The sequence below is a fragment of the Phalaenopsis equestris genome, unplaced genomic scaffold (genome assembly GCF_001263595.1).
Source record: "Phalaenopsis equestris unplaced genomic scaffold, ASM126359v1 Scaffold000251, whole genome shotgun sequence".
NCBI classification, from domain to species: domain Eukaryota; kingdom Viridiplantae; phylum Streptophyta; class Magnoliopsida; order Asparagales; family Orchidaceae; genus Phalaenopsis; species Phalaenopsis equestris.
In genome coordinates this window covers 619,998-634,849 of record NW_018164693.1, presented here as the reverse complement: position 1 = coordinate 634,849, position 14,852 = coordinate 619,998, and the positions used below count along the sequence as shown (strand labels likewise).

The following is a 14,852-nucleotide window of genomic DNA, read 5'->3' as shown; positions in this document are numbered from 1 at the left end:
TTTGAAAACGCCGCCCGCACTTATAAGCTGCCCCAAACGGACCCTAAGTTCAAATCTAACATGCTCTGAAATACATGCGAAAATTTTAAAAAATTAACTTCAAACACTAGCACTTGCTCAGACGTTAATTCTAAGTTATCAAATTTATGCGTTGAGAATATTGTGCGGGCTAGAATAAGATTAAGTCGTAATCACTCTTAGAAATTCAAATTTCCTTAAATCAACTTAAATCATCAACTTCAAACACACGCATGTGCTCCTACGATCACCCTATGTTCTTAAACTTAATTGTTTGAGATTGTTGTGTGGGCCAAACACATGCTTAAGCTAAAAAAAAATATCAAAATATGTGCAAAAATATTAAAAAATTAACTCAAGCCAATGAGTCTCAACTCTCACATGTGCTCCGACCAATATATATTGAATACTTGATCACATGATCTAAAAATTTTGTGGAGGTCAAACACACCCAAACTCAAAATTAATATTTTTTCTTTAAAAGTGTGTAAACATATTAAGCATTGCTTAAATCTTACATTTGAGTATCAAATTAAAAACTATCAAAGTGCACAAGTTATTAAATGGTTCATCTTGCATATAGGGCAATGTCGTAAGTCTCATACTTTGGTAAATCTGATCATTCCCCCTGCATGGACTGGATTTGACGAGATTAAGCCCCATGCTGAGGCAGTTTGATCTTCTTCATAATGACTGGAGTTGACAAGACTAGTGTTTTTAATGATGATTAAGTAAAAGTTTAGCCCTTGATAATGACCGATTGTTTGTAGATTTCAATCATATGGGTATTTTTAATAGTAAGCTCTAATAATATTCAAATAAAGTCAACTAATGCAAATCATGAACCTGATTCTTTGTGAGTGGGACAGTGTCAATAGAGTTCAAAGACATCTTCCCCGATGACCGTGTTGATTGTGAATATAAACCAAAGGGATCTACTCATAAAAGATTTTAAATTATAAACCCTAATCTTTAAATGAAAAATTATGTCACTTGATGATAAAGAGCAAAATTCATCTACCATCAACAACTGTTTGTTGAGGTGGACAAGTTTGATATTGACTCAAGCTCACAAAGGGCTAATGACATATTAAACATATTACTAAATTCAAATTCAAAATAATTTTGCGCTAGTAATTATGTGGCCCGAGTCTTTTGTTCATGTGGTTTGGCTAATAGGCTCCACAAAAGAAACAGTTATGACCAGAGTCATCTGATTGGATGGTTTGGTCATAGGTTTGATTAGGTGATTTCGCCTGTAGACTCTATTATAAATCAAATAAATCAGTACAAGTCGCTGGAGAAGCATTTAGTGCATGATGTTACTTACAATAACCAAATATATTTGTGATTGATTAATTAATGTGATGACTTAAAATTTGACAATACACAACATATGGATGATTAATTTTAGGAAATATTTACGGGGAATGTCTTTAATGAACTATTTTCCTAAAAAAATGATTCCCTTAAACTTTGAGAAATATATATTTGTTTTTTTAGATGATTTTATATAGGGCTTTTCTGCAAGCAATATATTTTAAAATTAAATGATCATTCCCATCTTACATGAATATTTAAAAAATAATGTTGAAAAGAATATGAATGCTCCACAAAATTTATTAACTTGGTAATTATAAATTAAAATTACCATATTTGATGCTTTAAGTAATTTTTTTTCTAACAAATGCACGAAAATTAATTTTCTTTTTGCATTTACATTCAAGTAGCCTCTCAACTTGAGCATTTTATCTACTTAAAAGCAGATAAAATAATGTTATGGTATTAAATTTCTCTAATTAAAAAGAAAAAATAAATAAAAATAGTTAACTTTATTAAAATTGGCATATGAAGCAGTCATTAAGAGGGTACAACTATGATGTGATAGTGGAGTGAATTGCTACCAATGATGCATACACTCCATCCTCAATGTTCATAAGAGCATCATGTTTACCTTGTTCTACAATCATCCCATTTTTCATCACTGCAATAAGATCTGCACTTTTGATTGTAGAAAGTCTATGGGCGACAATAACTGTGGTTCGACTAACCATCACTTTCTCCAATGCTGTTTGAACAATCCGTTCAGATTCTGAATCCAACGCGCTCGTTGCCTCATCCAGGAGCAGAATCTTGGGCTGCTTCACTATAGCTCTTGTGATCGCCACTCTTTGTTTTTGCCCGCCGGAGAGTTGAATGCCTCGCTCTCCCACTATGGTTTGATATCCCTACAAGATAAAAAATGTGAGATGGATGAAATAAGCGCACTTCTATAATAGCTTGAACTCTCACCCATCAAGATATTGTCTGCTTTAGTCTAAAAGCCTCACAATTTTATTCCATTTGTGTAACTTCGCAGGAGGTCACCCATCCTGAGAGTGCTCGCACGGGAGCACTCTTAACTTTGAAATTGTGGTTGAAATTCCAACAGCTACACTAAAAGGAATCTTAATGTTTAAGCATTCAGCTTTTCCTAGTTAAAACATTTATAGAAATGTTACAGTAGTATAACCTGATTTAAACTTGATATGAACATGTGGGCATTCGCTAACTCAGCCGCAGCTATAATCTCAGCCTCACTGGCCTCATCCCCTTTACCATAAGCAATATTTGACCGAATGGTGTCATTGAACAGCACAGGTTCTTGACTCACCAATCCCATCTGTTGCCTCAACCAACTCAAACGGAACTTCTGCAGCTCTGTTCCATCCAAGAGTATATCTCCTGAATTAGGATCATAGAACCTTTGTAGCAGTGCTATTGCTGTAGATTTTCCACTTCCACTCTCCCCTACAATTGCAACAGACTGAAAAGTAAAACAAGGTTAGAGTTATTATGTTGGAACAACATGGCACACAATTTATCTGTATTTACAAAACTCACACCCAAACTTTCGTATTGACACACAAAGAACTCAACTCTTCCATAGCACATCAAAAATAGCAGTGTTATCACTTTTTAAAAGTTCAATAAACATTTTCATGCATAAGTTCAAAGCATCAATATACTATGTATGTAAAAATGAAAGTCTAGGTGTGAGATGTAAAGACATAAGAATTGTCTCCTATGTAGGTAATTTCCCTATACTATTTAGTCACAAGCCTTCATAGTTACATGAACTGTGTACATACTACCTTTCCAGATTGAATGACAAAGCTTATATCTCGAAAAATTTGCACATCTGGTCTTGAGTGATAGTTGAAACTGACATGGCGAAACTCAATATTGCCGTCGATGGAATTTAAAGTCATGCCAGATTCATCACTTGGATCTATTCGAGATTTACGATCAAGAATTGTGAAAATAGAACGTGAGACAAGTTTAGCTTTATTGGAATCAGGTCTATTAGAGCTTGACTGAGCAATTTCGAGGAATGTTATTGCTATGGCTATAAATGCCTGAAAAGAATATTGAAATAGGAATTAATGTTAACATATAAACAGACAAGTTATTAATATCAGAATCAGTTACTACATTTTATTCTTTATCACGTATTAATGCAAATATGTTTGTATCTTTAATATTAATATGAATTCCCAAAGAAAAATTAAGCTGTCATAAATAGAGATAGGCAGATGCACACAATAACATGAGAAATATGCATGATTGCACGTATAAAGCCATGATGGGAATTTAAATATTCTCATAATATTGTGCATAGTTATCATTATAGCACCTACACATGAGTTTTTAGATTACTAGAAAATGTTCAAAATAATACAACATGGAAAACCCTCTTGAACTCAATAAAATTTCATCTAAAGAGAAATCAATGCTTTTCCTAAACTTAATTTATATGGACATATAATCACTCTTTTTTTTTTTGCATATAAAAACAAAATGGTTAGAAAAAAGTTATGTTTAAATCCATTTTTTTGGAGTACCAATTTTCCTAATTGAGGATCAAGTAATGCAAGGTGAAGAAGTAAATGTGTATGTTTAATATAATACTTTAATGTTTCTATTAAAATGCTTTTTCAAGTTAAATTAGCTATTAAGAATAGTTATCCAAATGAGCTATAGACGATGATAAGATCTACTGAATTTTTATGCATAAATGTTGCCTGAAGTATTCAAATAATTTTTTTGATTCGTTAGAAATCTATATAAATTATTTTCACTACATCATATTGTATGTTATACTTTTTTTTATAAATATTTCTTTTATTTTCATGGGCAATGTAGGTATGAAAACATAAGGTTCCTTTTTTACTTATTTTTTTAAGCTTTAACATGCCTTCATAAAAGTATATTTTTTTTTAACGATATAAAGTGTATTTTGCTAACCATTTTCATTGAACTGTTCTAAATTTGTTGTAGTAATTATTGATAATAATTAAAACTAAACAGTTTCTTTAATGATACAATTATTTTTTATTTTGTTTTTCATATATAAATATTAAAACTCATTTGAGAACCCACTTTTTTTATTCTTTCATTCCATTTGGCCAAGATAGACAAAGAAGGGAGAAAGTTAATGTTTCGAGATCTTAGAGCTATTTTTTAAGACAGTCTAACAGAAATATTATTTGGCACAAGATATATTACGATTGCCTTACCTTTATTTTTATGTTTTTTTCCTTCATATTTTCTTCGGTACATAATCGTTTTTATTTTATAATTTGTTTTGTAACATTCATTCTTAATTTATTAGAGCTGAATAAAAATATGACACTAAATAGGATGCAATGAAGAAAAAGGATTCATGTAGCTGACCCCACGTTGTGGGATTAAGGTGGTGTTGTTGTTGTTGTCGTTGTTTTGTAACATTAATTGTGTTATTGTCATGTTTATTTTCACACATTCTCATTATCATTAGAATTTCACTGGCTATTTAATATCGATAAGGCATATGTCTGAATTTGAAAAGCATTAACTAGTCACAAAATTATATATTTATATATACATATTGATATGAAAATATTAATTATTCTTAATCCCCCGTTATTTTTACTTTACACGCAATTAAGGGTGTAAATGAGTCAAGTCAAGCTTGAGTCGCCCTCGACTTGAGCTTGATTCTACAGTATGAGTTGGAATGTGAGTCTGCACGTTTATTATGAAAGAAAAAAAAGTTAATTCAAGCTATTGGTATAATAAAATATCAAATAAAACAAGCATTTAAGAGAAATAATAATATGTTTTATTTTTCATTTTTAATATATTTTGAGTTTAGTTTATATTGATGATTTTTAAATGAGCCAACCCATGAGCTAACAAGTCCAGGCTGACTTGAGCTTGGCATGTTAGCTCATTGAGCTCAATTCACGAGCCACTTATCAAGCCGAGTCCGAGCCGGCTCACGACTTGGCTTGGCTCAATTAAACCCTACATGTAGTTTTATATGCATTAAAAATGGTATTATGCAAAGAATGATTAGTAATATCTAGATCAGTAATTATGTTATATATGTTGTGAAACATGTATAGTTGAGGCATAATATTAAAAAAGCTGACTATTATAGGTTGAAAAATGAAGCAATAATTATGTTATATGTACCGTGAACGTTAATTAAATTATATATATTCAAAAAAGACTGTCAATTATAACTCAGATTTGTTGAGACATGATATTATATATAGAAAGGTGATTCATTTGGCTTTCTTTTAAATTTGAGTTTGTGAATACGATATAGGAAAAAAGACATAAGGCGGCAGAGACATAAGGTTGGAAAATGAAACATAATTTAACATGAGTTTCGCATACTATGTCACCAAAATTGTTCTCATTTTATTAAATAATATAATATTATACTTAGCTTACTAATATTAATACAAGGAAAGTACTATATAATATATATGATATACTAAAAATAAGTAAAAGTCTAACATTTATATTATAATTGTGATAATAAACACCTCTTATATTGTTCCATATGATAAAATGAATTATACTTAGTAATTCAAACATAATATTACCCTGCACAATATATGACGTTAGATGATATCCATTAGTTATAATCTATTTTTTACATATGATTCCTACACATGAATACTATCATAAATATTTACTTGGCGCAAGCTTACTCTCTTGATATAATTGTTGTTAGCATATATCTTTATTTTCTCTTTTGGGCATTAAATATAAGCAATGTCATGTCTATAACTTATTTAGTTGTTTGTTGATATCTCTTATTTACATATTGTCAAGGCAAGACTTCCGTGGAGTGAAGATATCTATTAGACGAGCCTCCCGACCAAACTCATGTGCCTAAGAATTTCATCCCGCACATAGACAAGATCAAACATGTGACCCCGTGGGTCTTAAGAACTCTGTCAACCAAAGAGTAATGGTAGCCGGCACTAGTTTTTTATATATATATATATATATTTTTGTATATTAATGAATTAAGCTTATTTTACTAAATTCATTAGAGTACTAGATATTGATACTTAGTGGCTCTATGTTATTTGAATATGATAATATAAAGAAAATTTTTTAAATAAGTCTCATATAAACACTCCTTTTCCATTGGATTTAATGTGACCTATTATGATATAAAGATTATGTTAAGTTAATTTGTGACAACAATGCTGACATCAAGACTCCTTATACAAACGAAACTATCACCTTCGCTTGAATTCAAACTCCATGGGTGATTTTTTGTGCTCCTGACATTACTCCTAAAGGTTCTTTTGAAGGAAAAATAATGAATCATATGATTAAACAAACAATGTTAGAGATATAAGAGATGATGGAACAATAGGCAGAGGAAATGAATGAGCTCCACAATTTCAAAAGTTGGGTGGAGCATATGCTTATTTATAAGTTAAAAACTAAGTCTTTGGCTCCTAATGGAAAAGGAGATCTTCAATTTAAAATGATCCTTAATGTAATATCATTACAAAAAATTTACTAATAAAGCATAACAGAGGAATTTTTCTAAGGTTTAAAGATCAAAAGATTCCATTTCATTCAAAATGTTAGTTTAATTGTAATGATAATTTTTAATCATTGCAAGCACTGTCGATCCTATAAACACGATCCTTAAAAGTGTTCAGATAGTCAACTATAAAGAAAATACCATACTTTAAATTCAAAAAATATAATTTATTATCATGATGTTCAAATATAATATTTGATTTTCAATATCTCATTGATTTCATCATTTTACATTTTAAATGTCAAAAAGTTAAATTTATTTGACTAGGGTAAGTAGTGCCTCTATTCTTTGGTCTAAAGGGCATAATTTTTGTAGAAAGAAGCGTGCATTCATCAATATTGGTGATTTCTCCTTAATGTTGGGGTGTGTATTGATTCGATGGTAACAGGAAAAGGCATGCATAAATTTTAGCATATAAAGCCTACTACAAAATTATGGGCCTGATATTGGAAAGAGGTCAGAATCCTTTGAACACGCATTATTTAATTTTGTAAATTATACAAACATTCACTAGCTTCCACTAACCTTCTTGGCAGTTAACATTATGGACCTTTTGGATGAACTCACTATTTAGAAGTCTTTTTACCATAGTTTCAACACAACCCCATTAATTCAAAGAATTTTATTTCATTGTCTCAACGACGTGATTTGTTTATCAATATAAAGGTGATGCTAGTGATGCTTAGATTTATCCAACATCTTTGAAGATCCCGAAGAAAAAACATTTTAATTATTATAAAAAATACAAGTAATCTGAGAATGGAAAGTAAGAATGACACTAATGCAGAACAACTTATTGATTGCCCTTATTGAACATGCATTGTTTAATTTTGTAAATTATACAAACATTAACTAGCTTCCACTAACCTTCTTGACAGTTATAATATTATGGACCTTTTAGGTGAACTCACTATTTAGAAGTCTTTCTACCATAGTTTCAACACAACCCCACTTATTCAATGAATTTTATCTTCATTGTCTCAACGACGTGATTTGTTTATCAATATAAAGGTGTATTGATGGCTAGTGATGCTTAGATTTATCCAACACCTTTGAGGATCCAGAAGAAAAAACATTTTAATTATTATAAAAATAAAAGTAATCTGAAAACAAAAATATCCTTGGCTTCTTAAGGATCATGAATTAAAAATAAGAATATAAATATGCTTTATTTAATGATGGTGAGGTAACATCATGCGGTTTGAAGAAGGTTACTATGCACGATGAGCATGTTAACTTTAAATGGAAGCATGATAGCGAGTTGTCAAGCAAACACCAATAAGATGCAAATATAATAAGATGGGGCGTATTCAACTAGAAATTTGCACTACTGCACTTCATAGGTATTAAGATTTAAAGCTAATTTTATTTTACTTATACAAACTTTTAGCTACCATCTCTACCTAATTCATATATATTTAGTACCTACCATCCTTTGCATGATATCAATATGATGATACCTACCATCATCTATCTAATATTTTCAAACTCCCTACCTACAACCTCTATACACAATATAAAGAGAAAGTTGTCTTATGTTGTCCTATGACAAGAAGTAACAAAGAGATGAATAGAAGAGGAAAGGTGAAAAGGGTGTCATTCAAAAAAGCAAGAAAAAAATATTTGCCTGCTTGCATGTACAGTTTTTTTATTTTTTATTTTCTAGAATAATTAAATATTACTAATTTTTTATTCTAACAAAAGGAGAAGCTATTGCGCATAACAAGAAATAATTCCATTTAGATGCAAGTGTGAGGAGAGTAACTGAAGCAACAACAAGCTTCTCACGTCTAAACCTCACTTTTACAACTGGTTAATGCATTTTCCCTCAATTCATTTTCCCTTAATTCAACAAAATGATATTTTTTTTTATATCTCTAACTACAGGAATTGTAATCCTTCATGTACCTATTTTAAACTTTAGTAAATTAATTGATCTATGTGCAGTCGTGGGCAGAGACTTAAAACAAAGTATATAAACTTTGGTGTTATATTTTGTATGTTTAATCTTTTTTGCAATTATTTTATGGTTCGTTATTCTTACTCTAGGGTTGCGGCAATCTCTAAGATAATCCTATAAGAGAACCTTAGCATCTTAAAAAATTTTGACTAAATTTTATATTCTCAATCAACTTGAGAGAGAGGATGTTCATGAAATCCTATTATAAATGTGCAGGACCTCAAAATTATTGATGATGATAGACAAGATAAAAATGTCATCATAAATATTGTGATAATTAGTAAGATTATTATCTAAGAAACAAAAGGAGTAGAAGAGGAAGAAGTGTTCACTTTAAATATAGTGAGTTTCTTTACGTTGCGTGGTTTGATAACTTCAAGAGAGGCACCTAAGTAATGCATTGGATGATCCAAACGGATGGAATCTGTTATTGCTCTTCAAAAGGTTGTATATCATATCATTGACAAGCAAGAATCTCTCTTAGATAACCTTTGCTTACTGAGTTGTCGAGAAGAGCCTTCAGTCCCGTTGTCGTTATAATATAGACAAATATACTTGCAACTCTCTCCTTCATTTTTGTTTTGTGGAATAGATCCCCAAAAATATATTCTTTTTTTATAGCAATCATCATAGTTATCAAAGATTAAATAAGAGGTTATAGATGGACCTCTCGATGCTTTTCAAGGGTGGTAACGAAGTGTCAGGAGGGGATGGATTTGGTTAGCCTCCCAACGATTTCATTATTACTCGTAAATTTTTCATTTCTTTAGCATCTTCATAGTTATAGAAGGGTTCTTAGTGATGTAGAACCTAAAATTTGTAGACTGCATCTCCATGATAAAAACAGCCCAAGTGAACAAACTTGTCACCATCAATAACATAGTGGTTAGCATAAATGAATTTGGAGATATAGTTTTAGCACTGGACTTTTACTTGCTTTACACAAAATATGAATTGGTAAGTTCTGAATAACCCTTTTAGGGTAAAGATTTGGGGTAGACAAAGGCGTGAATTCCTCAAACGAGTGAATGTTAGTGGAATGAGAGTTGAACCACTGTCAAACGACATCTTTGAATTTGTTTGCAGAAGACTAAATTTTACCTGTTAGAGACCTTATAAAGAGAAATAACATCCTTAAAAGTATCTAGATGATTAGAAAGATTGAGTTACCTTAGTAGATCCTTGTTGGGAGCTTTAAACTTAAGCAAGACAACATCTTTAAGAATTTGCAAAGAGAAAGGTCATGTGTACTAGAGATGATGGAGATAAAAGTAACAATGACAGTTGAGTCTTCTAACGCACGTGAAAGATTCAGAGAAAACACTTTTGAATAACAAAAAACTATTATTAAGGGTACCAACCTTTGATATTTTTCTTTTTTTGGGGCAAGTTAGAGAGCTCGAACCCAACACCTTAAATTCTTCACTTTATTTCTAACTAATGTGCTAAGTATTTGAGCACTTCACCTCAAATATTACTATTAAATCATGAAGTGAAAGAGACAAATCATTGGCAAGCTTGTGAAAGAGGCTATAGCTATATGGAGATTGCACTTGGTTGGAAATGAAATGAATGTAATAAGCGGATCAAGTAGTGCTTTGATGAGGTAGTGATGTGCTTTATGTGCATTGGTGTATGAATGGATACTATACTTAGAGCTTTAGGTGAGTAGGTAGGCAATTTTTGGTGCAAATCTCTTAGGCAATGAACGAATAGCTTGAGACTCTTTAATGTGTTTTAGTAGCAGTGCTCCATAATTAAAGCATGAGGTCATATTGCTTTGTGGTGCAGTAGGTGTGGTGGGATCTCCTTGCTACAAATTAAGCAAGAAGCATGCTTGAGAAGATAGAGTTGTTGGATGAAGCTGAGATTGGCAAATCAAGCAAGTGGAAGACCTTAGAAGACCCCCACCTCAGGCCACTTGAAGTATATATTTTGAAAAGACCCTCGTTAATGTGGCACAATCAAATTAGTGACCATTCAAGTTAATTATAATTGTGGTGAATACAGAGATGAGAAAATCAAATCTTTGGGCGATCTTTTAGATTAAGTTGTCAATTTATAATATATATCTATGTTATACTTGACATATGTAGGAGATCACATATGCCTAACAAGTGTCCAATATGTAATAAATCAATAAAATGGCATACATATCTGGCACACATACTATGAGTTAAATGAATAGTAATGATGCAAATAGTCAAACTACGAAAAGTTGAAGTATTAAGAAAATCAAGCATAGCTTGAGAAAAGGACAATTGAAACAACATGATTATAATATTATTTGTTTAGCCTATCAATTTTTAATATTGATTTTTTTTGCAAAAAAAAAACAATTTATTTACAAACTATTTAGATTGTATACATTTCTTATTCATTTAATTTGTATAGTTATCATACTATATTTTTAGCTCTTAAAGACAGGATGATGGTGATGATGATGGTAATTTTGTATCCATTAAATGTGCAGCAATTCACAGCATAGTAACAATATAAAAAAAATAGTTTTTCAACTAATTGACAGCGATGTCATCTGGGCTAGGCTTTCTGATATTTTTCTTAACGAAATTTCACATAAAAAAAAAATTTCTCTTGTGCTGTTTTTGTTTGAAATTTCAAGAGCTAAGACAACATTCATGCTGTTTCACTGTCATAGTTTGTATGAATGCTTCTGGTTTGAAAGATTGAAATTTCACTGTATTCCATTCAATAAGAAGTTAGAACTCCATCCTGATTATGCCCATTGGATTATAGGAAAAATCAACAATGACAAGCATACTTTTTTTTTGTATGCATAGCGCAGCTTCTAACAGTAACAAACTCGCTTCAATTATAATCATAGATTATCTAAAGCGCATTAATCAAACGAAATTGTTAAGCTTTAGGCAAGGCAGTACCTGAAATACTTTGTCGAACGTTATCTTGCCAGCAACAACTAAGCGAGATCCAGCATAAAAGATGACAGCATAAACACAAAATACTAACAGGAAGGATGCCCCAAATGCAATTCCGCTAAGTTTTCCTTGTCTGATTCCTGCTTTAATGGGGCCTTGACATTTCTTTTTATAGAGATCCAATACCTTCTCTTCAGCTGAGAATGAAGCAATCGTCCTCATGTTTCCCAGTGCATCACTCGCCACTTGACTTGCTTCCTCGTACATTTTCTAGAATAGTTCAGATCATTATGTTAAAATTGTTAGAATCCTAAATTGTTGAAATTTTCTCATGGCTCTTATTTGATCCAGTCTGCTTCAAAAGTGATAAAAATTACAAATTTTAACAAAGATGTTGAGCCAAACCTTTGTGTCAGCGCTGAATCCTTTGTTAAACTTCATTCGAGCAAATCCATGGATACATACTACGGGCGCTAATGCCAGGATAATAAGCGTAAGTTGCCAACTTGCAACAAAGGCGACTACCAAGCCACAAACTAAGGTTGAAATATTCTGAACAAGTATAGCTAGTGAATCACCAACAAGGCTTCTCAAAGTAGCAGCATCTGTTGAAAGTCTTGCACCAATAGCTCCGCTTGAGTTTTCAACTTTATCAAACCATGCAATCTCCATGTTGACAACCTTCTGAAATGTCATCAATCTAATCCTTCTAATCAACTTTGCCCCAGCAATTGCAAACAAGCATGATCTTATTGGAATTGCCACCAGACCAACAGCACCAAATAACAAGAACATCGATGACCAAAAGATGGAATCTTCCCTAAGCTTATGTGGTGGCTCGTAGAAAGTTTTTATCATAGTAGATATCAGTAACGCATAAGCAGGGTATATAACGCCATTGAAAAATGCCGCTACTGAACCAAGTACCAAAATCAGGATCTCTGGCTTATTTAGATTCACCAGGCGGCGTATTGGCACTTCATTAGAACTTTGGGATGGAAAATCATCTTCCGGTTCCTCTGATGGCCTCTCTTGCCAGTTGACTGTAACTGGCAAAGCAGGATCCGTAAAGATTACGTGGTCGCTCACATACCTCGAAGACGATTCCCTGCTAAAGGATTGTCTTATTGAACTGGTTCGGCTCAAAGATGATGCTTCTACAGCTTGAACAATGGTTTCTTCCTGATTAGAGTGTGATGATCGATTCAAAATTTGGTCCATTTCTTGTAACTGAATGAGTTGGCTGTATGCTCCCATTGGGTCCTTTAGGAGCTGCAAGTGAGTACCTAACCAAAATAACATCAACTCTTAGAATTAGGCTTTTCCAGATGATTACTAGCTTGGTCATAACAATGCTGGTTCTTCTGACATTAAATAAAAACTTGGTTATTTTTGTGAATACACATATGCTAGGGAGGTTGTACCTTTTTCTACTATTGAACCTCGGTGCATCACAGCGATGGTATCTGCGTTTCTCACAGTGCTAAGACGATGAGCAATTATAACAGTGGTGTGATTTATCATGACTCTATCTAAAGCCTCTTGTACAACTCGCTCTGATTCTACATCAAGCGCACTAGTTGCTTCATCTAGAAGTAGAATTCTTGGATCCTTCACGATAGCTCGAGCAATGGCAATCCTTTGTTTTTGACCGCCTGAGAGCTGGGTTCCTTGCTCTCCAATCAAGGTATCAAGTCCCTGAAAAGAATTAGCAACTCATGTTACAGCGCATGCAGTTTGTTTCAGCAAACATTCTAATGCTTCTCATTAGAAAAATTGTCAGGAAATGCAGAACAACCTGAGGCATCATACTAATAAACCTTGAAGCATTAGCTAGTTCAGTAGCAGCATTAATCTCTTCAATCGTTGCATTGCTCTTGCCATAGGTGATGTTGGCTCTAATGGTCGAGCCAAAGAGGACGGGCTCCTGGCTCACTAATCCGATTTTCTCTCTGAGCCATCTGAGATGGAATTGTTTGATATTTATTCCATCAATGAGAACCTCACCATCTTGTGGATCATAAAACCTTTCTATCAGACTGATCACAGTTGATTTCCCGCTTCCACTCCCACCAACCAAGGCTACAGTTGTGCCATGGTGAATGACGAGTGATAATCCAGTGAATATTTTCTGTTCTGGTCTGGAAGGATAGCTAAAATTAACATCTTTGAACTCTATGTCCCCAACAAGAACATCCAATCTTTTTCCTGTTTTGTCAGTGGAATCAATCTCTGGCTTTCTGTTGATGGTTTCAAACATTTTATAAGCAGCAGCTTGTCCAGCAGCAAATGCTGACGTGCAAGGGGACAACTGAGACAAGGAGCTAAAAAAATAGCGAGTAAAGTATTAGACATGATTCTGACTATGTCAAGCTAACATATGAAAAGAACTCAGAAACTGGGCCATGCACATTCAGAACTACAAATATCTCATAGGTATTTTATCACACAAAGATATGAAAAAATTTCTCGGTGTTATGCCTTCGGCCTGCCTACCATCTCATTGATTCGTGTGCTAATGATGCGACTGCACCAATCCGTGTGGATTATTTATTATAATTAAATGTATAGCTAAATTTGATTCCAGATTTTTGTATATTTCCTATAAAGAAAGCACTCTAGAATGGTGTAAACAGGATACAAATGTTGGAAGAGAGAATAACAAATTCTCTCAAATTTTCCCGTCACATATGAGCTATGTGTTATAAATTCTTTTGCTATGAAACTTTATGTAAACTTTGATGCATACATTCCCTAATACAAGTTACAATAGTTAGCTAAAAATGGCACTCTCACATTTGGGAAAAAAAAACTGAATGAAGTTCTTGGTAACTTACGTGGAACCAAACAAGACACAGAATATAATAGAAAAAACATTTCCACCATTGTAGCCTCTTTGCAGTATCAGCTTTGCTCCATACCAAAAGCCCAATGAAAGCGCACAATAGGATAAAAAAGTGAGAATACCAGAGCCTAATCCAGCAACAATGCCCTCATTAATGCTTGATCTGTAGGCATTTTTAAGAGCTTTCTCAAATTTCCTCACTGATGGACTTTCCCCAGTAAAAGAAGCTACCTGAAACAGAACGGCTTT

At 32.7% G+C, this 14,852-nt stretch overlaps 1 protein-coding gene across 2 annotated transcripts in view; it reads right to left on the bottom strand.

Annotated features, from left to right (window-relative positions):
- Window positions 1-1,852: 1,852 nt before the first annotated feature.
- LOC110024197 (ABC transporter B family member 4-like) overlaps window positions 1,853-14,852 on the bottom strand; it is a 32,728-nt gene continuing 19,728 nt past the window's right edge. For both annotated transcript variants that reach the window (XM_020724017.1, XM_020724016.1), the window contains exons 5-12: window positions 14,596-14,834; window positions 13,557-14,082; window positions 13,183-13,456; window positions 12,164-13,044; window positions 11,762-12,028; window positions 3,153-3,416; window positions 2,531-2,824; window positions 1,853-2,246 (exon numbers count right to left, since the gene is read on the bottom strand). In XM_020724017.1, the coding sequence (XP_020579676.1) occupies window positions 1,893-2,246; window positions 2,531-2,824; window positions 3,153-3,416; window positions 11,762-12,028; window positions 12,164-13,044; window positions 13,183-13,456; window positions 13,557-14,082; window positions 14,596-14,834 (3,099 nt within the window). In that variant the 3' untranslated portion in view covers window positions 1,853-1,892. The remainder of the gene's footprint in view (window positions 2,247-2,530; window positions 2,825-3,152; window positions 3,417-11,761; window positions 12,029-12,163; window positions 13,045-13,182; window positions 13,457-13,556; window positions 14,083-14,595; window positions 14,835-14,852) is intronic.